The following is a 26,671-nucleotide window of genomic DNA, read 5'->3' on the forward strand; positions in this document are numbered from 1 at the left end:
ACCTTATCGAAATCAACCAGGACAGCAGTACTACTGCCTAGAGAGCTAAATAGCTGAACTTTTAGACATGTAAACCAACACAGAGACAATGAGTGAGAAACAGAGTAAAGCCTCTGGCCACAGAGGCATTATTACACCTATCTACTTGAAAAGTTTCAAGTAGGTCTCAGTGCTAAATCTGATTGAGCTGCTTGTCCATGCTCTGCCAGCCCTCTCCTCCCCAGTGAACATCTCAGCAGGCTCTGCAGGTACTTCTCTGCTGCGTAAATACGACAGCAATTGGAGCCCATGGCATGTCTGCTGGGAGCAGGGAGGTAAAGTAATACTGATTCCACCAGCTTGCCAAGCTAGGGGAGAGCTTCCCCTCAGATCCCACATAGTCCCTTACAATATATCAAGGTGGGCAATAAGCATCCAGGCATGAGCCTCGTCTGTTGGCTAAGCAGGTAACATGCCTAGAGGAATAAACTGTGACTGAGATGGCCAAGCCTGTGCTGAGGACTCTGAACATGAAACAAACCCCTTCAATCGGAATAATCGCTGTCAAAAACTAAAGAGCAGCAGGCTGTGTTCTGCTGAGCCAGCATGTTGACAGGACATGGTTTCTTGGTGCTTGCCGGTCTTCGGAGACTGAAGCAGCTCATCTGTTTTTCACCTGCTGTGTTACATAGGGAAAACACATTCTCCTGGGGAGAGGAATCCAAGAGATTCCTTTTTACACTGGAAACATTAACTCTTTTTTTAATTTCCAAACTTCTCTTTCTTTTGTCTGCAAGTTGTTGCAGGCTTTTATTGGAGCATGGCGCTGGTGGGAAATTCTTTGTAAGCCTTGGCTGAGTGCTGCTGAGGACCTGCTGATTGGGAGCTGCAAAAACCGGGTTAGAGCTTCCTAAATTGACAGCAACTGTGCATCTGGGAAAGCAATTTTTTCTGGAGCTTTCCAACTCAATAACCTTGTTTGCCTTCCTTTGCTTCAGCCCACTATCAGCACATTGAGAGAGCTCACCTTTTCTCATAGCAGGGCACGTTTTTTTCCTCCCCGTTGCTTTATTCCAAGGGATCCTTCCTGACCTCTGTTTCACTTTGTTCCCTACAGCCACATTCTCCACCTCACGGTCTGTGGCCCAGTTACTGCCTCTTTGCCCAGGCATATCTTTTTGTACAGAAAGGTGGCAAACTTGAGGCTGCCTCTGTTGTAATGGTGTCGTGGGTTTAAATCCTTGAGTGCGTGTCCTGACGGCCTTCCTCAGTGGAGTTGGTAAGGGCACCTCCTGTGGTGCAGGAGAGTGTTTCTTCTGACTACACCCCAAAAAGTGACTGTTAGTGCAGCACATGCAAGGATGGTTAGCACAGCTCGGTGTTTCCAGGCTGTGCTTCTCCTCCTGCAAAGAGGTGGTTTCTCTGCCACATGCTGCTGTAGCAATGGGGCTGACTTCCTCTCCTGAACCTGTGTTTAGGTCAGCCTTAGACGTGCCACCCCCAGTGACCTGGTTCCTCGTGGGGGAGTCTCCGTGCTGCTCCCCCACTGTCATGCAGGGGGGCTGAGGCTGACCGAAGGAGCTGCAAACCCCCCTGCCATGGCAGCATGACCAGCGCAGGTTCTCACCCAGAACACAGCCCTGGCATGAGCCAGGGGAGGTCTGAGAAGAGTTATCTGCCATGTGAGGTGGGAATCTGGCACTAGAAATGAATGTGTGCAGCTCAGCTAAGGTGCTGGGGAGCTTCAGGAGGCCTAGTTCTTCACACAGCTTCAGGTACTGATCCCTCAGCTGAGTGGGCAGTGACTCCAGACCCTCCTTCAGCAGCTGGAGGCTGGATTTCACATCCAAAATCTCCACATCTTTCTGGGGAAGCAGCAAGCAGAGCAAAAGCAGTAAGCAACACATTAAGAAGTACAATAATAGTATTCAAACAAGAAACTTTGAGTTGGGCATTGACCCAAAGATCAGCAGTTTTTATCTCCCTGTGTAATACATATTCCTAAACTGTCCAACAAAAGTGAGAGGTTTGGGATTAGGGCATACCCCTAACCCACAGCGTGCCCCCTCTCTCAGGAGCTCTGCCTTCTCACATGCTGGCATGTCACATCCTTGTCAAAAGCAATTCCTTCAGCAGGGCCTTTGGAGAAACCAGACCTGTCCAGGAGGTCTCGGACAGTTCATTCTTTTGTCTCTGATACCCACTTGTTCTTTTTTAACCTCTTTTTTAGCTCTCCCTAGGAAACCATCCAGCTGAAGGGTCAAGGCACTGCATTTTTGCAAGATCCTCTCCCCTCGAAGGCACGCACTGCACCACTAAGGCATGTGGCAGCATGAGGAAGCAGTTCTCCATCGTGGCCTGCCACAATAGGGCATGGTCGGGCTCCCCTCTCAACGACTAGGGTTTCATCAGATCTTACCAGCAACTCATCAGAGTTAGCCAGCGCTTGGGTAAGCATCAGTCAGTATCTGGCCTAGAATTAGCATTTTAATATGTTTTCTCCCTTCATTATAACAGGAGCAGTCTACTTTAGATTCCACCATTCGAAGGCAATTTAATATTCAGTTAATATTTTGAAGAAGCAGGAGAAATTCAGAACAAGGATTCAGAATAAAAGATTAATTTCTGCACTTACGGCTGCAAGTCTCCTCTCCATCTCCAGCATTGCCTGCTCCATTTGGCTTTTATCTGTCAGAGCTTTCAGCACCAAGCCACAGTGACTCTGAAGAGCATCTTGCACTAAACAGGGAAATCAATAAAAAACACATTTTGTCTTTCATTTATAAATGTGAATAAAGTACTATCAAAACTATTGCTACTTCCTCCATGGCTTGGCATGAAATACTTCACTGTGCTACCATAGTGATTTGCCTGCTGAAATCTCCCCAATCCCCAAGTGATGAACAATAGGGTAGATGTTTAATGCCAAGCACTTGAAATTCATAAGATGCTGCGTACAGGCCAAACCTCGTTTACTGTGCTCTGTTTGCTTGGCAGCTGGACATGAAAGGTTACGTGAAACTGCAAAACTTCATTGGCTCAACACAAGGAAGGCTGAGGCTTAGCTGTCTGCCAACTGCACAATAGGCATGGCCGGGGAGGGGAACCCCAGTAAGGGAGGGGAACCCCAGTATAGCTGACCCATGCCAGTATAACCAACCCTCTTCTGTAACCAGCTGATGGTAAATGGGAGCTTGAACATGTGATGGGAATAACAGTATTGCTGATAAGAGGATGGAGATGCAAGAGGTTAATGGCTAAGAAGTGCAACCAGAGAATAGGTGTCAGAAAAGCACAGGAGGCTGGTAACTGAAGGAAAGCTGCCTGAAAGGATAGTGGGAAATTATGAAGGAGTATGCAAAGAATGGGAATTTCCACTTGCTGGGCACAGGAAAAGATGGGGTCAGAAACCCTCTGAGCCAGGCAGCTGTGCCAGTGCTTGGCCAGCTGCAGCTGGAACGCTGGAAGGCAGTGGGGGCCCCAGCAGTGTCCTGCAGGGGCACAGACCCCCTGGCGGGGTTTAAATTGGAGCAAGATGCTCTTGACTTTAGTCAGACTTGTTGAAAAACTGATAAGAAAATAGGGATTTATTTTATATAGTTGGACAACAGCACAACGCTCCTCTGTACAGCTGCAATTATTCCTATGGGAACCACTGCTGTGCCTAATACACTACAGCACAGGAACACAGTTTGCTGTGTATGTGGAGATGAAAAATCCTTAGCAGTCTTATGTTTGTTCCTCTAAATTCATAAGTTTCTTCCTCTAAATTCATAAATTAGGATGAAGAGAAAGAGCTGTTTGCTAAACATCTCTGGTCTTTCTTGTGAACAGCGCAGGAAGGTGTGTACAGATGGTGGGGCTGGGGAGGGCCGCTGGCCGCGCAGGACAACGCAGGATGTGAAGCACTCGTGCTAAAACAAAGCATTGCCAAGCCAATGGACCAAAATAACTGGAACTCTGGAGTTCTGGGCTGACATTGTGCACCCAAGAAAAATCAGAATAAACCCTACATTTCAACAAGTGACTGCAAGAGCTCTGTGTAGAGAAATGAAGGCAGTGTGTTGATCAGCATTGACAACATGCAGCTGTGGCAGTGCCTCAGCGGCAGTGGGTTGATTGACATGGATGATGTGCAGCTGTAGCTCGTTCCTGCTAAGTGGTTAAATAGCCCGGAGGGTTGTGAGAGAGGGGGTCAGATGGAGGGGGAGCAGTGTGGTCAGACCTCTGGAGGATGGTGATACAGCACAGACAGTAGAACCTGACCAATGGTAAAACCTTGTTGCAGCCTACTAGTTTATTTGTGCTGCAACAACCGGTGCCCCGTGTGAGGCCAACTGAGTTGGACTTCTGACTACAACAGCTCTGCAATTAATTAATTGATTATTTTTTGTGACAGATCCAAAGTGTTTGATTAACTTCAGTATTGGTGGAGCTGAGAGCACAGCTAAAGCTATTCCTGCATGCCAAGTGCTTAGCTCTTCAGCGCAGCCCCTCTCACCTCAGAGAGGTGTGCTCACAGGATGCAGAGCACTTGGGATCTCTTCTCCTGCCTAGCTGTTTTCATCAAGCTTGCAGGGACTTAATTATCTTGATGAGCTGTGCACTTCTGTCAAACTCTAGATGAAATTGGCCAAAAAGTTAAAAACTATTAGGGAGAGGCAGACAGAAAGAGTTTCTGTTTAAAAAAAAAAAAAAAAAAAAAAGAGAGAGAAAAAAGGATCTTTTAAAGACCTACACTTGGGAAGGAAGAAAGGAAAGAGATCTGAGCATTTATGGGCTTACTACTTTGCTCTCATATCATGCAAGGTTTTAGAATAGACCTTAAGGGAAAGGGTATTCAAAGACATGGAGGGAAATAGAATAAAATGGAATAAGATTTTATAAAAGGCAGATTGTGCCTGACTATTGTAATACACTAGTATAAGGCAACTTCTTAGACAATGGCAGTGCAGTGGCCTTTTATAGATTCAAACAAAGCTTTTCAGTGGAAGTTGCCATGTAATATGAAGAAAAGCTGAGAAAAAATAAGTGGATAAGCATCAATTAAAGGGAAAACACCAGCTCTTGAGAGGGGTGGTGTGAGGAGACAAGGTGGCCCTGAAAGATGCTCCTCAAGGTCTGTTCATGAGACAAACTTGCTTAAAATCTGCTGTAGTCACCTGGGTGCAAAAGCCAGTGGGCATTGAAGTAATTAGCAGGTGACACAAAGACGCAAATGCCAGCACCAGGGGGTACAGGTGACACAGGGCAGTGCAGTGTGCGACAGTGCACAGACTCTGGCTGATGGGAACTGCTGTGCACCCCAGGGTGGCTGGAAGCCCGTGCGCAGTTCTCGCTATCTATATGTGCAAGGAAATAAAGAGACTGAACTGGGACACGTGCAGAGAAAAGCTACAAGATAATTAAGTGCTTAAATGATAATCTCCTCTTATGAAAGGAGATTGAAAGTGTTTGTCTTATGCAGCCACGCAAACCAGAGGTGTCTGGTGGCATGGGGCTGGAGGTGCTGCTCCAGTGCGGCAAGGCTTGCCACTCGAGGGATGGGGTGCTCGCCCAGAGCTGCCTCCCAGCAGCAGGGAACCCTGCGCCAGGCTGGATCTTTAACTTTATTTGCCTTCCTCAAAAGGAGCGATGCTTGGGAGCAGTGCACACTGCTGCCATTTGGGAGAAGAAACCCTGCAGTTGCCTTCTCCATGCATCTTTCTCACATGCAGTGAGATAAACCACCTCCCAGACCTAGGCCTGGGGGGAATTTCTCCATTTTTTCAGGATGCCCATCATTACATGGTTTTGCCTTGTTCTCCACGGGAGCGTGGCTGATTTCTGAGGATTATCTGCACGTATTTCAAGTAATAAGCTCTCTGCCGTTGCAGGCAATTTGGTTGTCCCTGCTCTCTCACTGCTGTTTTTAAGCTTTTAGTCTTTTGCTCTGACAGCTTTAGACTTTTTTACAAATCACCGGGGGAAAGCTGTGGCTTGCAGAATGGGTTTGTGATGGAGCAAATGTTTGAGTGGGCCTTTTAGACTGCTGGTTAGACGCCAGGGCTACCTGCAATCTTAGAGCAGGTTTTTGGGGACCCTGCCAGGCCCTCCTGGCCTGCAAGCCTATATAAAGGGGAGGAAAGCAGTAGTGACTAAAGGAGGAAATTCTTTTCACATCACTTCATCGCCTTCCATCTCTGCATAGTGAATATATAGGAAGGCCAGCATCAGCAAGCTTACCTTGGCTTGCTGCTCTTCTCCATACACTTAATTTTAGTTCAGAATTATTTTTAAAACTTTCTAATTTCCCTAGTCAGTCTGTTCTTCTACAACATGGTATCCTCAGTCTAAAAATAGCACTGCATCCACTGGGCTTGTGATCTGCACATACGTTTGACTCAGCACAGCATGCTGCAGGCAAGCAACTGACAGCCAGTCTTCTGAATGCATTTAATTTGTACGTGTAGGAGTATTCTGCAGAAAAAAATCCCTCAGTACACAGGAGGGGCACTCTCCTTCCCTCGGGTTTCCATACCAGAAAGGTGTTCAGACTTGTCAAACAGTATTAAACAAAATAAAAATGAGCATTAACCTAGACTTAAAAAAACAGGCATCGAGATGGTCAAACTAGATCATATCAAGGACCCTGTTAGGCAGGCTCTTGTCTTTGAAAATTATCGAGAACGGCTGCTTCAGAGAAAGTTCTTTTCGAATAAACCCTGCAGCAGATGATAGTTATTGAATGACTTGATCATAGAGGAAAAGTCTTTACTCAGTTAATGGGTGGCTTATGCACAGACTTGTGCCTCTGTTAAGGTATTTTACCCTAAACAAAGCAGTCTTTTACAACTTGGAACATCTTTGTGTCTTGGTTTGCTGTACCATTGTCTTCAAATGCTGCTGGTTTACATTAATAACATATGGAATGTGAAATCTGGCATGAGATAAAAGGCTGTAGGACCTTGGGGTAGGTCTGCCACCCTGTGTTGCAGAGGGTTCCCCACGAATCAGCCTGCACTCAGGTGCAGGTGCACTCCCAACAGCTGAAAACTACAGTCTGAGCAGCCGAGGGAGAGAGTGTCAGCCTCCTAGCCTAGGAATATTAAACAGCAACTGCTTCTGATGCCTATCTATCATCGTCTATGCAACTCATCCTGAGACTGGCACTGACAGTGCAGAGGCTTTAAATAACACTTTGGAAGGAGGTTGGTTCTCCTGCGCCCAGGTTCGTAGGGGAAATAGGAAGTGGTATAAACCTGGTGAGACAAGAGCAGGGAAGACAGCTATGGAGCTCAGCAGAGTGCTCCATTTTCTCCCTGAGCAGCAGCGGAGCTGTGCCAGCAGATGAGACATTTGGGCTGTCATGGCTGCATCCTGCTCGGACATAGCCTGAGTAGTCAGCTGGCAGGTTTGTGCCTGCTTCGCATGGGTCCTCTTCTGCATCGGGCACCTGTGGGATGAGCTGCCACTGATCTCAGCCTGCCCTATGGCAGAGTGCGCCCCAAGCCCTGAAGTGTAACAATGAGGGGTTTCAGTATTCACCAAGACAACCACACATCTCCTCGTCATCCATGCCAAGGTGTTCTGGAGACTGGTTATATCTCTCATCTCAACAACTTTCATAGCCAGTCACTGCACAGCTAGTTAGCAGCTGCACAGGAAATGTGTTTCCTTTATCACTTTTAAACTTTTTGACTTCTCAGTCTGTACAGAACATAAGGGAGTCTGGATTGGGTGTCCCAGTCTGGACTTTACTGTTCACAATAAACAAGCTCAAATCCCACCATTATAAAGATAGTGAAATCCCCTAGAAACCTTGCCAGCAACTACCAGGCCTGGGGAGACTTGAAGCAAGTCATGTTTGACGACTTCTCACCAGGCACTGGATTTTGTCAGAGAATTGCATCAGCTCATACCTCTGTAAGGGACATACTGCCTGTTATTTTGTCACCCTTGCTGGCAGGAACATCAGAGTATTGCCTGTGGTGTGCTGGCTGGGAATATGCTTCTCATTTGCAATGAAGTCAAGGTGGTGCAAAAGATACGGCTGTTATGAGCTGTCACAGCTGGAACTACCAAATACCAGAAAAGCAAAGCAGTTCAGAGAGGGCTGAGCTGTGAAAATCAAGATTTGTATTGAAAAAAAAAAGTTTCAACAGAAGTGTGGGTATATGTAGAGGAATGAAGGCAGTGGGTTTGTCAACATTGACAACATGCAGCTGTGGCCGTGCCTCAGCGGCAGTGGGTTGATTGATGTGGATGATGTGCAGCTGTAGCTCGTTCCTGCTAAGTGGTTAAATAGCCCGGAGGGTTGTGAGAGAGGGGGTCAGATGGAGGGGGAGCAGTGTGGTCAGACCTCTGGAGGAAGGTATATAACACAGCCAGTAGAACCTGACCAATGGTAAAACCTTGTTGCAGTCTACTAGTTTATTTGTGCTGCAGCAGGTATATAAATGAAAATGAGAAAAATATAAAAAGAAATTAGCTGCAGGAGCTGAAACCAGAAAGAAAGAGCAAATGATGAATGGGCAAGTCAACCAGAAAAGCTATACAAGGTGGAAGAATTGAGGATGTAGGGTCTGCTTGCTTCTTTACATCCCTGTGCACAGCACACAGAGGTGTGAACAAGGAATAGAGCAGTTGTGACTCTGCGGAAGCTGCTCAGTCAAATGCTCACCTCCAGTACCAGACAGCTCTATCCACTGTGTGAAAGCACATACAGACAAACCCTCAAAAGATGACCTTTTTTTGTTTTTTACCTTACTGTGTAGAGCATGCCAAACCAACAGCATTTGGAAATGGTTTGGAAATATATTTTGAAAAATATTTTCTGTTTTGTTCTCTCCCAGTGGCTATGTAGGCTGTGCCAAACATGCTTGCTACCCACTTCTACAAATGAAGCCTATGATACTCCTTATAAGCTTTTAATGAAAACTGATTTGATTTCAAGTTCCACCTTTCTTTGCTTTTTCAGAGCTGTTTCAATGTCCTGGTGTAGTACTTCTCTCCTTGAAAAGAGCCTCTTCATCTTCTGCATTCCTCTCCTACATGTGAAATTCTCCACTGCCAATGATTTACCGTGTCTCTACCGTGTCACCCACATCGCAAGGTACTGTATCATCAGCTATTGGCATTCAGTGCTTTATCAGCTCTGAATTTAGCTCTTTGTCACCTAAGTTCAGGAATGTCATACCAGTTTTTCAAGGGAATTGCCTCAGCTGGGATGTTTTTAAGGCATTAATGCAGGTATTTATTTAGTGGGAACTTAATTATCCGTCACTGTGATACCAGTCAAATGGCAGTATTTATCAGCAATTAACCAGTGACAGATGAACCTCCCAGAAATATAAAAAGAACAACATTGTGGAGCATGTGATGATTTTCATTATATAGTCAACATTCTGCAGCATCATACATTACAGAAAGTGCCAATTTTTCTTTTCAATTGCTTTGAAAATCTAGAAGCAGGCACCTCTGGGAGGATTCTCATTTCATTCAAGGCACATTTATTTAAAACGGGCATGGAGAAGAAACAGTACAGCTGAGCAAATGGTATGGAATAAAGAGGGGTAGTCATGAACAATAGATTTGATTTTCAGTGCCATGACAACAATTTCTGTGCAAGAGGTATATGAAATCAGGCAAAGTCCTGCTAGAGAGTGGACAAGTTGAGGCACTGAAGTAATTAGGGGATGGGGAAATGCATAATAGGGACCTTGTTGTGTTGGCCAAAGCAGATAGATTCTTGCTTACATTAAGGTCCCACCAAGAGCACTTGCCGAGCACATCAAGGGAGTGTTCTTAGTATAACAAGATTGGTATTTCAAACATACAGGCTATTGCAGCTTCGAGCAGAATGCGCCAGACTCCGCTCTTTTTGCCTGAGAGGGCTGTGTTGACTTAAAGGGTATCTGTCAAAGCTGTGCTTCGTGGAAGCCACATTTTACCCCACAGTGAAGATTACAGTGCTTTTGTGAAGGTCTGCTGCCTTGATCCCACAAATACAACTCATTTCACATTTCTTGCATGTATTGAAACTGGCCTCTTGTTCTTGCACAGAGCAGGGCAAGCACTGAGCAGAGTCCTGACAGGGTGTTGATAAAAAATCATGTCAGCATTAAAAATTAATGCACTCTCAAAGGCTCAGATCTTAGCCAAATTAGAAACAATTTCTCTGAAGCACTTTCCCTCAGTAAAGACTAGCCACTTCAGAGACAGAGCTGTTCAAAAATATGTTACATTATTGGCTTTTTTGGGAGGTCACCTTTTTATAATGGCAATAGTGTCCTTCACTATGTGCTTCTTACTTAAGAAATGAGCAGTACTAGTTTTGCTCATATCTAAAACATAATCACTTCAAGCACAGAGGAGTGATGGAAGACTTCAAACTAACACATGAAAATCTGAGAAAGCCCTAAAACCCGAAACTGGATACTCAGGATATAAATATCTAAGTTATTTTTACTGTGTATTCCATTAGTGCTCCAGATAGTCTAAAAATGATCATACTCCAGGCAGAAGACAAAACCATAGAGGTGCATTTATCTATGCGTGCTTGGCATCTAACCACAGAACACCTACGTTCTTGGACAAAGTACAAGAGAGCAGAGGAAAGGAGAATGTAACAGAGTAAGAATAGAAAAATAGACAAGTCCATACCATGGATTAGTCTTATTTGCTCTTCTCCCTTATGAAGAGCAGCTGTGAGTGGCCTGGCTTGTCTAGTTCACCCCAGCTTGGAGACAACATGCTGACATTCAGCAGTTGGACTATGCCCTCTGCTGTTAACAGGAATACAGAAAGGACTTACGTGTCTGGGAAATGGTTTCTAGGTGAACCAAAATGGATTTGTTTCCTGAATCAAACATTTCTCCAAACTTGTCCAAGCACGCCTGCAGCTGCAAAAACAAAGGTAAATGAGAAAATTAATACATTTCTCTTTCTTTGTTTGCAAAAATACAGCCCCACGTTCCACAGAACAGCAACTGCAACTTATGGGATGGATCAGCCTGAAAATGGTTATTTATCTGCCACTTGAAACAATTTGTTCAGCTGTTGATTCCAACCCCAAAGGAGATCTGGAATGGCTCAAAAGGCTATGAAATGTTGCAGACATCTTAACAGATTTCAAAATAGAGATACTGAGCTGTAAAACAGCATTAATAACAACATTAATTGAATTAATTATAGGAGTGTTGGGGAAGAGACCTTCACCTTTAGAGACTAAGACCACATTGACTTATTCCTGAGAGCAGACCACTTTCTGCAGGCAGAAGGAAAAAAGAACTAGTATTTGCAGACAGCCATTATAGCCTGTTCTTGTTCCCAAAACCCAGAGACATTCCACTGCTGACTGTGAGGCAAGGCCCTAAAAACCTTGACCTTAAGGGCAGTCTACAAAGACAATGGTATATGCAATCTATTTTTATGGACAATTGTTGGTTTAAAGTATTTGAGTGCCCAAGACAAACAGTGTAATAATTCAAATATCAGCACAGTAAATAAGAGAAGGCGAGTGTTCTGTAGCATTTCTAATTCTTCATTACTCTGCACTCTGAATGTGAATCAACTTACCCCTTGAAGCCTGTCTTTGATACTGGAAATAAAGGTGCTTAAAACCTCACTAAAATGAAAAAAAAACCAAGCATGAAATAGACATGAAAGTTACTGAAGTAGACAGACATTGAAAAGATTACAGTAAACATGAGACATGAAACACTGCAAGGCATAGCATGGTGCATAATGTAAGCACAGAAGTGTGCTTACTTCAGGACACATAACCCTTTGAAGTCACCTTGCTTCAGGAAAGCATGGACTCTGCTATGTAGAGTAAGAAAGAAAATATATACACATGCACATATATATCATATACATGATTTTTTCTTTTTTCCTGTTTTTTTAACTCTCCCATTTTTGGTCTAGCATTCGTGCCTCTCCGGGAAGTTTTAGCTGGTGTTTACACAACTGTCCATTAGCTGCTGGGGTGTTACCACCACAGTATCTGCTCCGGAAGGACCCAGCCTTGGCAGTGGTGACGTGCCAGTTGCTGGGATACATGATATTGTATTTGGACTAAAATATCTGTGGGAAAAACATGGGAAAAGCTTCAGCATCAACAAAGCCCAAGCCAGGAAGAACAAATACCACTAATCCATTTCTCCTGAGATTACGCCTGTGGTTTCTGTTATCCATCTTTTTAAGCTGAGCAAGTTTATCGGGGACCAGGCTATGTTCATGATTAACCTATCAAACTGAAATAAAAGGATGGTTGCTAAGCAAAGTGATAACCTATTTCCTCTCTGAAGTTTTGGGTGAATTTAAATCAATCATTAAGTGATCCAAATTGCAACAACTGAAAAGGTGGGGGCCAGGAAGAGTCTAGTTATGAGAATTAGGCACGGCTTCTGAAATCTTTCTAGTTTTATGGAAAGGAAGATATTAATTTTATTAGTCAAACTTGCGGGGGATACAAATTGATAAATTATACGTTTATCTCTGTAAAGATGATATAGTTATTTCTATAAACAGTCTTTAACTGGTTGTGAGTCTGGAGTGTAGGAAGGAGCATAATTAATTTAAAAATAAATAAAGGTTAATTAAGAGTTCTGCCTAAACATTTAAAACTATTTGTTCATTTCTCATAATTCACTTACAAAAATCCTCCTCTTTTCTAATAGGCACTAGAGAATCAAATTTTGCCTTATCAGAAGCATAATGCCCATTGCAAAAGAGAGATACATAGCCTGATTTGATCAAAGGCTTTTAATAAAAATGTGTTTCACTTTGGATGTTACATTACAAAATGTACAGCACTAGGAATTATTTATAGGTGCACTGGGAAGTTTGCCATCTTTCATTTTTGAGCTTCAGGCAGTCAGCTTGTTCCCTAAAGTCCTTTAGGACCTACACGTACGTTAATTCTTAACATCTGACAAAGAGCAGATGCAAATTACGTTAACAAATTACACTTGTCTGTTACCAAAAACACAAGAAATAAAAATCTTGTATACAAGTAAAATTCTAGAGACACATGCAGATTTATAAAGGTGTAATCATTGCATCTTCCACTGCACACAAGTATGCTTGGCAATCTCCTCCTCTGGCTTAAATGTGGAGGCTGTCCTTAGAGTCCCTTTGATCAGTCCCAACACAGTCTACAAAACTTTCAGAAATATGGGCTTTCACAGGGAATCAACACAGATCAAAACCCTGCTGCATGGATAAAGAAGCACAAAGGTAAATTCAGGTTAGAGTTTTGTTGTTCCTTGTGGCTTATGGCCGAGTGTGTTACATAAATCACATTGCAAATAAACCCTATTCTCTTATCCTGTGACTCTTTCCAATCACAGGTTATTTAAAACCTGAAAAGATACTTTTCTTGGAGAAATATGCTGCTACATCATCCATGACTTTCAAGAGGGGAAGAAGGAGCTGTGGGAAGTGATAACCACCAGCACAGAAAGAATTTCCAATGGATGTCTACATACCGATCGTATTTGTCCTTTATTTTGTTCTTATTCACTTCAAATTTTTCCAAGACACTTCTTACTCTTCCAGCACCAAAATTAAGCAAACCTTTTTCTTTCGTATCGTCATCAAATAACTGTGGTTTTGTCTGGTATTTGGTAAAAATACTGGGCTCACTCTGTTACACAAAAGAAAGAAAAATGTTGAAGTATAAGAATAATCAGAACATTCATTAGAAAAAAATATGTGTGTGCCAAGTGTTTTGCAGACAGATCAGGGTGATTGGATGTGACGGATTAGATTGGACAAGGAGATTAAGAATTTCATGAGATTATGGCTCATTTAGTGTGCCTAGTTAGATTGACTCCCTGTGGAACTGAAACCTAACCCAAATTCCTCCAGATGGAGGCTTTTCTCTCATCTTGAGGATTTTCACTTGGTTGTGATCGTAAGGTGTGCGATTTTTTTTCCTGTATGCTCAACACAGAGGCTATAAATTAATTCCAGTGTTCTTGGAACTGTGGAAAAGTTAAAGATGTCAGTGGGAGCTCCCTGTACAGGAATCTAAAGAAAATCCTATTGAATTTCCTGGTGGATGACATCATTTTGCTGCCAACTAGCAACATCACCAGACTGCAGATGAGTTTTCCACATGCTTCAATATGCATTTCAGAACAAAAAAAATAATATTAATATGAAAGCTGTAAAGACCTTCTTCATTCTACAAACTTTCCAGACACTGGTCAAAATGGAAATGCCTTTTCCTTAAAACATAAGAAAATGCAATTTCTATTAAATTTTTGTCTTTCAGCATGAAGATTGAATTTCCTTTTTTGTGTCTGACGAAAAGCTGCTGCAGCTAGTGGACAAGATCCTCGGCAAAATGCAGAGGACAGCAGATGGGACCTGCAACTGAAGGACAGCCTAGGGTCACCAAGCTAGCATCACTACTCTTTCCTAATCTTTGTTCTCAGGTGTCTTTATTTGGATCTGTTGCTCTCCGTTAGTAGTGCAGGAACTATTTCAGCGAGGCTGGTAACATCAGAAACCATGTACTGTAGAAGAAAGATTATGTGCATAGAAGTTCTTAATCCAAAATCATTCAAGCACCTGCCATAACAGCAATACAGCAAGGTAATTTTCAGTCAATGAAAGAACATACTGGATACCTCTGTCATTGTTGCAGCAAGCTAATGAAGAGAAAGCCAGTATTTTTCAAAGAGGAATAGGTGTAATATTCTACTTTAGCTAGGTGGTCTAAAGACATTAGCTTGAGAACAATTTCATATTATTTTAGTAATTGAAGAAATGTGATTAAAGAATCTCAATAATGAATTATAGTAATCTGTTATAAATACTAGGTTTTCAGCCAACCAGGCTGCTACTCTGTCTAGTCACAGTAAATATGTACACGTATCAAGAAAATAGCTTGATTTCCACAGTTACAAAAATTTGCAAATGTTACCACCTGATTTCAGCATTTTCCATTAACTTTGAGTGGTGGCTGTGTGCCTGCACAGGGCTGAACAGGAGTGAAACTCACATCCTGGGAGTTGTGCTGTCCCGGTTGTGTACCCAGCTCCAGCGGCGCCGCTGCCAGCTGCACATTCTCCGGGCAGAACTGGGAGCCAAAGAGCAGCTGAGAATCACTCAAACTCGAGTAGTCGCTGTAAGCACTGCTTCGGATGGAAAACTTATTAGGCCTGAAATAGGGCAGAGTGGGTTGTGAATGAGTCTTGAGCAATTAAAAAGCCAGACATAATTCCCTACACAATTTGCTGGAAGTTTTCAAGCATGGCCCACCCCAACATGTTCACTTCCACTCTCCACTCAGAGGGTACCATTCCTTTAACTGCATACTGTTTAACAGTGTGTGGTTTTGCTACACAAAGCCAACTGGCTTATCTTAAACTGCCGCATACATACACAGTGTGGTAGCTGTGCATTCACCTTGCAGGGGTGAAGGTGTTTCTCTGGCACATCCTGCAGACAGAAGAGCAAAACCAGGACTGGCCAGCTAACTCAGTTCATCCTGTCTGCCTTGATGGTCATTCTTAGTTTAAGGGACACCTTGGGGTTTGCTCCTAACAAGTGCTGGGTCTCTCCCTTTTTGCTACTCTGGATAATAATTTCTGTTGTAACTCAGATGCTGCTCTGCTTATTTGGAAGGCAGTTCCAACAGAGTAAACGTTTCTGACTGATAGTTGACGTTTATTGGGCATTTTTTCTCCAGATGCTTTAAGTCTGACATGCTGGAACAACAAATAAATTGGTGGTATATGGCTGGACAAATTGATCTGAATTGTTAGAAATACTTCAAATATATTAACATGATACTTAAAAGTTCTGTTCTTTCCCCTGAGCATCACCCAAATAAACCTTTTCCAGTTAGCCTTGACTTTGTGCTACGTTACTCTGATGCTATTCCTCTTGAGAGACATGGCTTCTACTGCTTTATGGACTAGGCTCATGGCACAGTGTCAGCTTCCCTCAGACAAGGGTTTCCCTGCACAGCTGCACTGCTTCTCAGTGTGTCGGAGGCTGGCTTCAATTTTTTGCTAGCAAAGATATAGACTTTTTTTCATTTTTCACATGATCACTATTCCATTGCTCTACGTCCAAAAGGTCTGACAGAGTGCTTAGGCAAGGTCCAAATATAAGAAAAGCTGGGCCAGTTTTATACTCTCAGTTCTTGCTCTTTTTTAAGCTACCAAAATGGAGAGACGTGTTGCTGCCTTTGGAACTGGGAAGTACAGACCAAAATTAATGAAAAAGACCCTTATGCAGGGTTTTCCTTCCATACCAAATCATGTAAGTAAAGCAGAAGGAACAGGAGACTAATTAATGTGTATAACAAAAGATGATCACCCCAACATTTATTAGCAGTGACGTGTTTGGTTAATCCCCAATTTTGGAAGAAGGCCAAACACCATACACACAACAGGGAAGGAATTTTGTGGCAGTACTTGAACTGCTCAGTCTTCCTCTTCATTATATAGCCGTGTCAGTGACAATATCGTATTAATACTTTTGGCTTTAAGCTCGTGAACTACACAGAGCCACAGGCAAAAATAGATGAGGTATGGGTTTCTGGATTCTCAAAAAGTCTGATACATCTGTCTGTATTCAAAACTTCTCCCTTGATCTATCTCTGGATCCCAAATCTAATAAGAAAGAAATCTGAACCCAATTTTTACTAGCACAGCTTCTTGTTTCCATCTCAGCTAAGCTTTGTAAAAAAAAAATAAATTTTCTAAATCTACAGCCAACACATCAGGGAGAGATGTGAGCACATGGACTGCCATCACGCCACACAGGCAGGACCCTTTCTTGCAATGTGAGTATCACATCTCCTGCACCAGTTTTTCTAAATCCTCCTGTCTTCTAGCTGAAAAAAATCCCTCTTTTTTTTAAGGAAGAGTTTTTATAATCCTTAAGTGCTTTACTGTCTTGTCAACCCCCCTTTGAAAGTGTCTAGTACAACTGGTGAATATCACATCCCACAACCTCCTCATTTTCTCATTATTTAATGCCTGAAGTACATGATTCCTCTAACGAAGAATTTTATGACCAGTATTTTGAGGACTATTGAGCTGGGAAGACTTTATGAATCAAGTGACTTCCCAGGTTCACTCTACACTGACACTACAACCAAAGACAGCTGTCAGCTGCTCTGGAGCCTAATTTTTCTGTCTTAAGTCCACTACCTTGGTGGTTGGTTTAGGAATGATGGCACTTCTGCAAATTAGGAGATGAAACAGATGTCTCTTTTGAATACATTCATTCCCCTGAGCAATGGATTTCTTTCTTCCTTGCTTAACACTGACGGCAATTAATTTACTAACAAGACCATCTGGGCAAGACATCAGCCTGGCTACACTTGGCCTAAGCCAGACAACCATGATCAGATCTATGATCAGATCTATGATCAGGCAATCACAGCTCTTCTAACCACCTGACCATTCCCTTCAGGATGCCTGAGCTGCAGGGATGCATGCTCCATCCTAAATATAAACCCTTCCTTATAAACAGCGAGGAAACATTTAATCCCAGTTAGAAGTCCCTCCTAGGTGATGCAATAGTTTACCTCAGGAGAACTTGTAGCTTTCTGCTAACACGAACCATTCCTCAAGTTGCTCATGCATTTGTGCCTGTAATGTTCCCATGGTATTGGCACTAGCATACACGTCCAAAGCAAAACCAGCTTTAACTATATAAGAAAAGTTCTGGTCAGCTCCAAAAAATGCTACATCATCCTCTTCTGACCAATAGAATAGTTTCTTTTTCCCTCATAACTTTATGCAAGGCATTGCAATATTGGCAGCTCCAACCCTTTCTGTAATAAGAACATGATCTAAAAAAACTGCAGTGCTCTGCATATCTGGGGAGTCAGCTAGTTCTTCACTGTCTCAGTTTCCCTGTGTCAGTGGGAATTCCCCCTCCACAGGAGAAGTTAGAACTTTTGGGAGCTTCTTTCACATTTCTAAGTTCTGACTTCCACTTCCAAACATTTTAGCACAACCATATGCAAATGTTCACCTGTCTTTCAAAGGTTCTGCCTTGCCCCCAAACAGCTGTCAACAATGCAAGAGAAACACAGCATGTGATGAACACCTTCTTCTTGTGTCTCCTAGATGTTTCTAGGGGCATTGATAAGCTAAAAATTCATAACTATAAATTCTCATAGGCCTTATTGGTCTTTATAAAATCAGTTATTTTTACTTTGTTGTTTGGATCCATCCTTACACACCAACACCAAGGTTTAAGAGTCATTTGGAAAAGCAAACTGAGTTGTCTTTATCCGTGGTGCTGCTCTAAGTGATTTTATTTGGTTCTGCCACCCCCACTGAACCTGCACCAACATCCTTCTTCTCCCCAAGCACTGTGGGTGAAGCTCACTTATGCCTTCCTGACACATTTCTTCGAAGTGTGGTGAAGCCTCTTTCCCAAAGAGACTTTTTTCTCCTGGTAGTAATCTTGAGTAGGATCAACGCCATAAGGTTCCTCTTGTCCTGATTCCCCTCCAGAAAATCTCCCAGCCCTTTCTGCTCCTCCTTATTTAGTGAGCAGGGCTGCACCACAACAAATCTGATTGAAATTCTCGGAGCTGCGGTTCACCTGCTCTTCCTCCTGGCTTTGGTCTGGATCTGTAGGAACTGTCCCTATCTCTGCTATGCTGCTCTTGTCATCACTACTTGCTGCCTGCCACTGTGTTCAGCAAATGAGTAAGGATCAGCACTGGCTTTGGGTGCAGAGGAACTTCAGCATCCAGGGGCCTGGAAGAGTTTAAATCAAGGAGTTTAAGCTGCTATTGCAGCTTCCAGCCATTTGCCATCTCTTCACGGGGAATGGCCACAGCATAAAATTATTATTCTGCTTTCTGTCCTCTGGAATGGCATGACCTGCTTGCTGCAGATCATTTGTGCCATATCCTAAAAGGAATTTCTACAGACACTGGCCTTAATGCATTAAACGACCACAAAATTCCTCTTGGTTATTCAGCTCAAATGCTGCCTCCAGTTTCCAGATTTTAGGCTGGAAGTCCTTCTGGTCTTGTTTCAATTCCTCAAGGTCATTTTCACTTTCTGTGGGCCACTCCATTATTCATTTGGCTGTGACTGAATACTGCCCAGACATTCCTCACCTTGGAAACCGTGTTAGCCCTTTGTCCTGGGCCAGCTGCTGGTTGCAAGGGCTCACAGGGCCTTTTCCTTAGGAGGAGATTGGGATTTCCATGGAGCAGACCTGTTTACTTACACAAGCTGTATCCCTGACCATATTAAGAATTAGACATCTGGAGACAGGGTTGTTTTGTCGTCAGCCCGTGTCACATCCATTCCCCCCCCCCCGCCCACCCCCTGAGTTTGAAGCCTGTACTTACAGCCCTGGTTTCTCATTCCTCCAAGGCTTGGGATTTTTACAGCTGCTCTCCTGGTCTTTGTCCTGGCTGTCTCCTTCATTTTCTGCTTATTCTGGGACCTTAATGAAACTTCAAAATATGTGGCCCTGCTATGTGGGATGGAATTTCATGAGATAATGGATTGAATGAGGTTATTACATTTGGAAGTTTTTTTCTCAACAGCAGAAATAAGCCATAGAGAGCAGTGGCCCAAGCAGGCCTTAATTTACAGCATCCCTTTTGAATGCCTCTAATATTTTCATCATATATTGGCCTTACATGCTCTCTGGCGGGCTTTTTGCTTTTGATGTCTTTGGAAGTAGGTATTTAGCACCTTTTATGCCTTTAGCAAGTTACTGCTTTTCTCATGGAACAAGAAAATTCTCATAACTTCCATTTCAAATCATAATATATTGGTTTCTATTTTTTTATTGTCTTTTATTTCTTGAAGGATACCTTTTCATTTTCAGTAGTCTTCTTTGCCATGCCAGTTCAGTACTAGTCCTTCTCGTGTCTGATCTGATAGCTGGTGTGCACTTGTTCTGAGCTTCAGCATAAAGTCTAAGTAACCTCTAGGCCTCAGGCAAGCATTTAACCCTTTTAGCTGTCCAGTTTAATTTCTTTCTAATGAGCTTCCTTATTACTACATCAGTGTCTTTTTTGAAATTAAACAGTAGTGGATTTTTTGGCTTCTGTTGCTCCTGCAGTGATGTTGACTACAGTTCACTACTGTCACTCTCGTGGTTGCACTACAAGAGTTAATACCCTGCACAGGGATCTTGTGCTTAGCTCAGGGCCAAGGTAAGACGCGTCTCTTCCCGCAGGATTCTCCTGGCAGAGGCAGGTATTTATTGTGCCTGAAAATGTGCTTTCAGCATCACGTCCCAGTGACGCTTATCCAGTCGATAAAAGGCTGATTGAAGAAGCTTCACGGCTTTTGCAGCTGCTGTTCTCACACTCTCTGCGATCTTTCTTCGCCAGCCCCTCTGGCTGGGCAGGCAGCAACGCACCTCTAACACAGCACTTTCCTTAATGAGGCCTGTCATGTCAGTCGACAAATATTTTGTCGTTTTTCAATAGACTTAAACTGAGACTAAGCTTCCTCCACCGTATAGTTGTCATTCTATCTGCATGACCCCCTCCCATCTTCTTAAATAACTGGCACCCTGATATTACAGTGGGCAACTATAATCTTCCCTCTACTAGGAAGGGATTTCTAGGATCTCTGTTATGTCAATATTTATACACAAAACCAGGGACTTTGGTTCCCCCACCCTACTCAGGCTGCTAGCGGTTACAGAGAAGCACATGTGTGCCTGAGAGATAGGTAACAAATAACACCCAGAGCAATCTGGGGCTTGTGCAGAACCGCTGCCATGAGGGTACTGCATCACTGGAGCTCTGCATTTCCTAGGGACACGGTGGTGGCAGCTGCTCTCAGAAGTAACACCCTGACTCAAACTTGCAAAGAACTCACAGTGTGATTCATACCCAGGCTAGATTATATGCTGATTTTATGTTTCGTTTTTAAAGTTCCCTGAAAGACAGTACTCTGGGGATTGTACAGCATACCCTACTGTGGTGAGAAAGGTTTCTAGTAACTGAGGTGAGCCAGGGAAAAGTAATCAACACCTTTTCCCCCTATTACAAATACACACACACACGCTCCTATGAGTAACTTGTTTGTTTGTTTGTTTAGAAAAAGTTAATTCTCCTCCTGTGAATCTTCTCCCCCTTCTGAACTCCTCAAGACCCAGCTGCATTTTCTGTAAGGTTTTATGCCCTATTTGACCCTTTCAAACTCACTTGCAAAAAATCTGGAATGCTGAGGAGTGGGTGTTAAAATCTTGTCTGTTTCCTTCCTGCTTTAATAAATGAGTTAAAAGGGAAGGCTTTGTAGCTGACAGGATACTTTGGAGGAGGAAGGAATTCAAGTGATCCCTTTCCAAACAGGCACCTGTACCTTTTCCATTCAGTTCCTTTCCTATTGCATGAATATATATTTTTTATAGATATATTATTTTATATATAATATTAAAATATAAAAATATATTATTATATATAATATTATGTGTTTTTAAATATATTCTCTAAATTTCCCTTGTTCAGTCTCTGACCAAAAAGTAAGTCACAGGTTTTCAAATTACTTAGAACCAACTTGTTGAAAACAAAATTGCGGGGAAAAAAAATCACAAAAAGAGAGAGAAAACTGCAGGTACCAGGGAAGACAATAGAATTATGCAATGCATATTTATAAAGACAAAATCTTGACAGATATAAACATGTGTTTCCCTGAACTGGCTCCCCTTTGACCCCTGCATCTGTGCAAAATTCAATTAATTCATATATATATATGACAAGTATTTTTACAATGGGCAAGGAAACTACTATTATGTTTTCATTATCATCCATCATTGTGGCAATACCAGGCCAAAGAGACAGTATGACTAAAGCTGTGAATTTGAACAACAGATAGTTATGTAAGTGGGTTATTTAACTAACAGAGGCTCAGAGGACCAAATTCGTCAACTAGCTTCTCCAGAGTCAAGCAAGGGATACATCTCACCGTCTTTTTTAGCCTTGTGATGCAAAAGGCGATGCTCTGCTGTAAAACATGCAGCCTGTCTTACGTCTTTGCTCTCCAGATGTTTATATCCAAGTAACATTTGTTGTTTTGCTATGTATTATAGATGTGGGGAGTTCTAGCTGCTCTTTGGCTTCTGCCAGGAAAAAATTAAGCCATGCATATAAATGCAGGATATGGAATAATTTTAGAGTTACATAACATGTAACCATATTGCAAATCACAATTCATTTTATCTACCCTCTGCACAAGGGGAGAGGGAACATTTAACTTACCTAATTAGAGGCAGATAGGCCACAGGACTGCCCCAAATAAACCCTGAATAAACCAGAGAACAGCTTTCAGGTGATGCTGGTTTCTAAATTCCCAGCAGCGGTGGATCTCTGCTGGTGCCTGGAAGGCTGGGAGCAATGCAGGCACAAACAGGATCATGCCACAGGCTAAATAACCACACCATAATTAAACATAGGTCAATTCTAGATGTGTTTTGCCCCATCACTATCAAACACCTGAAATGTTTAATGTGTTATACAATATCCCCATCCCATGCCCCAAGCTCACCCGGCAGCTGTCGGTGTGCTCAACATCTCCTTGATATTCCAGACGTTAAAATTCATGTTTTTTTCACAGCTGGCACCCTCGCTGGCAGCTCCTGGCCCTCACCGTGGCCCCGGAACGCTCAGCCTCTGCTCCTGTGTGTCCTCCCCAGCAGCAGCCATGCCACTACACTGCCTGCAGGGAGGGGAGAATGGGGACAGATGGACGAGCCCCACTTTGAGGGAGCATCCCCCTGTGCCCCCTGGCTGTGGGGAGACCCTGGGGGGCACGGCCCTACAGGCCGATACGGCTGCCCCAGGGCTGGGCCTGGTGGCTCTCCACAAGCCTGGGGTGCCACTGCCCACCAGGCCTCCCTGCGCTGCCAGGCCTCACAGCAGCCTGGGGATCCCTGGGGGCAGCCTGGGGGTCCCTGGGGGCCTCCTGGGGCTGGGGAGGCCTTGGATCTCACCCTGGGGCTGTGGATCCCAGGACCAGGCCCAGCTCCGATCCACCCCAGGCCACCCAGGCAGAGCCTGCTGGGGAGCAGCTGGACCCCCAGGTGGGATCCCCGGGGCAGAGGGGCTGCCACGGGGCAGGGGGCTAGGCCAGGCTCGGAGCCTCGTGCCCCCAAGCCTGCTCCCATGGGAGCACGGTTGCCATCTACTTTGTGTCCAGAAGCTGTGTGGTCCCTCCTGTGTAAATACCTCTTGCAGAAATGCAGAACAATTTAATTTTACCCATTGACAAATGGGTATGACAAAAATAACCGGTCATCTAAACACTCCCTGGAGAAAGATTCTCAAATATGGTTTTACTGGAATTTTTTCCTTGTGCTTCCACATCCTCTGTCTTTAGGAATGGAAAATGGGCACGCTTACTAGCCTGGTTTTTTTCTCTTTTAGTTCAAAACAATTTCAATACTAGCTAAAATGTTTGGTTGCTGGATCTGAAGATACTCTGTAAGCACTAAATCACTGTAGAAATGAGGCTGGTATAAATCCACGGATAGATTAGGGGAACTACTCACATTCCCCTTTATGCTCTTTTGGCTTTAGTATTAAAGGCAGCCTGGAGCTCAGAAGTGTCAAAATAATGGCTTTCTTGATGTATATAACTGGTTTCCTAATCCAATCCCCCAGAAATAAAGCTTTCATTTAAAAAAATAAAATAAAATTCTGGACTTTTACCCATAAAAAACACTGGAGCGACTTTGCTGCATTGTTTTTGCTTGTCACTACAGCACTAGGGCTGGAATAAATAGCTCAGATTTATCACGGTGGCTTATTAACTCTCAGCTGCATGATGAGCCTCTAACAGGTTGATTTTCTAGGACCGGAGTAGGGAATCGCAGCCTGAAACATGTTCCTGCTTCAGGGATGGGGTAATGGCTGGGGTCTCTGAGGCAGCCATGGGCTGGAAGGCAAACCTTCCTCCAGAGAGCTGTGCTGACGGGAACATTAATGTTTATTGCGCTTGTTGAGTAAATAAAAGCCTTGTTCTGCTCCTGAGCTGCCTACAGCCCCATTGCACAGCCTGGTGCATGGCGCTGCTGCCAAGAGCCTTGCTGTGTGTCTGGGTCCTATACAGCCCTGCATCATAAATGGTGATTTTCCATCGGTTTATTGCTTGTAATTGGAAAGTTGGCCCAGAACTCCCCTCAGAAGAGACTGTAGAGCCCTGTGCCCATTTACAGCACTTCTGCTGCCCTCAGGAAAGGATTTCCTGGTGCTTTGCACACCAGCAAGAAGGCTTGGGATGTTATTTTAGGTTACTATACAGAGCTATTCCTATTTCCGGTGTGGCTGAAGCTTCCTGGTTTGAGCGTCTACAAAGTTTGTGAAATATGATAAATGAGATTTTTTTAAATTTCCATATCTCCTGACAACGGAAAGAAATTTCCATAAAGAAATACATTTTTTTAATTATAGGTCTGACAGCTACCTCCAGTTCCAATCTCCCCCATCCATAACACGCTCCCGGGAGATTAGCCACGTTGCCAGGCACTGGCTTATAGCTCTCCTTCTATCTGAAGTAACAGACTGTGCTTCTAGCATTAGGGAGTGTGGCCAGATACTGGAAGCCTTTCATTTAGTAAAAATTAGCAGAAGCTGCCAGGAGATAGACAGCAATATATTTGATACGTCCCTCAATTTTTTTTTCTTCATAGTGCATTTCATTAGAAACTCAGGGGAACTCTTCACTTAATAGCTTGTCACTCTCCAAGGGTGGTCAGAACCATTATCCCTTTGCCTGCAGAGCTCTCCATCCAGCCCGAGATGTCTTTTGCCATCATCCTGGCTGCTCTCTTCCCCTCACTGGGATGGGATCTTGGTCCTGTGCCCAAAAGCAGGGATGGAAAAGAATGAGAAATCCACGCTCTCAGGAGAGGTCATGGATTTCTGTTTGCCTTGGGTGGAAGAGCCAAGCCAAATGGTGCTGCGGCAGGTCAATGTGTCAGGCAATCACATGCACGAGTCAAGATGCTACTGGGAAAGGGGCAAACCCCTTGTGAGGCAGGGACCGTCAGCCCCACTGCTGGAAACACCACAGCAGCAAGGGGCTTCCGACCCACAGCTTCCCGCTCCAGCATCTCCCAGCTCATGCAGCCAGCATCACCTTAAATTTGGAAAAAGCAGCACCAGGTGCCACGTCAGCAGCAGCGAAAACTGAAGCTGGTATGCAGGAATGTCAATTTGCCAGTGACTCACCATCTGATTTATCCCATCCATTCGATGCTCCTGTGGGAAAAGCTTATTAATCAGGTCTGTGTTTCCAAAACAGCTCTGTGATTTAGGGTCCCCCATGACTAATGTTTTGGTGAGAGTGAAGTTATTATGTGCCTCAGTGGCTTCTGGAATGGGCTGACAGGCTGGGGAGAGGTACTGAGGTGGCACTGAGGGACCTGTCACTGCCCAGAAGCCCGGAAAGGAAAAGCCCACTGGGGCTGAGCACAGGTGCAGGGAGCGCTGTGAAAATAGGGTGCTGCTGCAATATTCATAGAAGAAGGCTGGAGCCACATTGTGCTCAGAGGAGGGGGTCCCTCTGTCCGCCCCCCCATGGAGTGTGAGCCGCTGACCCTCTCCAGCTGCCAGCGCATCCCCCCCAGCAGCCGAGGTACAGCTCAATCACTAATTTGGGGCTCCCTGTTGCCAGCTCTGGCACAGCGGTGGTTTCTATGGCAACTCCAGAGGCAGATGCAGGGATGGCTTCAGCCGAGGTAGCACTAGCCCAGGTATCCCAGGATGTTCCTCCCAAAATGCAGGCAAATGGCCATGTGGCATGTTGGGACAGATCCCACAGTCACTGTGCCAGGTGGGCAGCAGAGGTGATGAGGTAACGGCACTGAAAACATCTTGCAAATCCTCTTTTCTGAATAATTCCCAACTTTCCCCACACCACGATGCCCATGGCAGACGGCGCAGCCTGGGCCCAGTGGTGTGCTGCATGCTGCCATACTCTTATGGGGATTTGTCCTCCCATCTCTCTGGCCCTGCTACCCACCCAAGGATCATGCCAGCTGTCTCCTCCAAAAGGTCAGGCATCCGTGCTTGATATTTACCTGGACCTGTGAGATCCTTCTAACATTGTATCAGTGAAAAATCAAATCCCTCGCCTGCATCTGCTACTGTCGCTCTCTGCTTTGGGGTGCATGACTCTGCATGGAGCCAAGACAAATGAGGCTCAGGTGAGCAAACAGCACCAGGAAATTGGGGGGTCACCCTCCCACTGGTCGCACTGTGCATCCCTAAATGCCACCTGCAGACACCACAGGTACAGAGCTTACCTTCTCTTCCCAGCACCAGTAAGCAGGAGATGCAGTGCTCCTGCCTGGGGGAGCTGGACACAGCCGGATTGGGCACTCCTCGGCACCAGCCACACTCCATCCTTTGAGGCAGGGCTGTGGTGCTGGATGGGGCCCAGGAAGCCTCAGCATCGTTAGGCATCTCATCTTATTTCTCAACGTCCTGGCAGCCCTTGCATTCCCTGCCCTCTCTTGCAACCCAGCAAAGCACCTCTCCTGTTGCTGCCTTCCCCTGCCCCTGCAATCCCTGTGCCCACAGGAGGGGCCAAGCAGGAGCAAGGCCGTGCTGAGGCAGGGCAGCCGCTGCTCAGCTCTCCCTCTCCAAAAGGAGGGACGGATCCCTACATCACATTGCTCTGCTCACCCTGGCAGTGGGGAAAGCAGCAAGAGCCATCCCGGTCCCACAGCACAGGGTCCT

At 44.4% G+C, this 26,671-nt stretch overlaps 1 protein-coding gene across 1 annotated transcript; it reads right to left on the bottom strand.

Annotated features, from left to right (window-relative positions):
- Nucleotides 1-519: 519 nt before the first annotated feature.
- Nucleotides 520-26,569, bottom strand: IHO1 (interactor of HORMAD1 1). Its single transcript, XM_080385706.1, has 7 exons — nucleotides 22,476-26,569; nucleotides 14,975-15,134; nucleotides 13,452-13,609; nucleotides 11,539-11,587; nucleotides 10,775-10,862; nucleotides 2,615-2,718; nucleotides 520-1,844 (listed from the first exon to the last, which is right to left on the bottom strand). Exons 1-7 carry the CDS (start codon nucleotides 22,529-22,531, stop codon nucleotides 525-527), a joined length of 1,935 nt encoding a protein of 644 aa, XP_080241832.1. The 5' UTR covers nucleotides 22,532-26,569; the 3' UTR covers nucleotides 520-524.
- Between the last annotated feature and the right edge of the window lie 102 nt (nucleotides 26,570-26,671).

This window comes from Falco punctatus, assembly GCF_963210335.1.
Source record: "Falco punctatus genome assembly, chromosome: 4".
NCBI lineage: Eukaryota > Metazoa > Chordata > Aves > Falconiformes > Falconidae > Falco > Falco punctatus.

Bases quoted from the DNA above. Each gene is read 5' to 3' on its own strand.
- IHO1 (XM_080385706.1), bottom strand. From the start codon at position 22,531: ATGAATTTTAACGTCTGGAATATCAAGGAGATGTTGAGCACACCGACA. The intron at 15,135-22,475 runs GTGAGCTTGGGG...GCCCTATTTCAG, and splicing joins AGCACACCGACAGCTGCCGG to GCCTAATAAGTTTTCCATCC. The intron at 10,863-11,538 runs GTAAGTTGATTC...TTGTTTTTGCAG, and splicing joins TCAAAGACAGGCTTCAAGGG to CTGCAGGCGTGCTTGGACAA.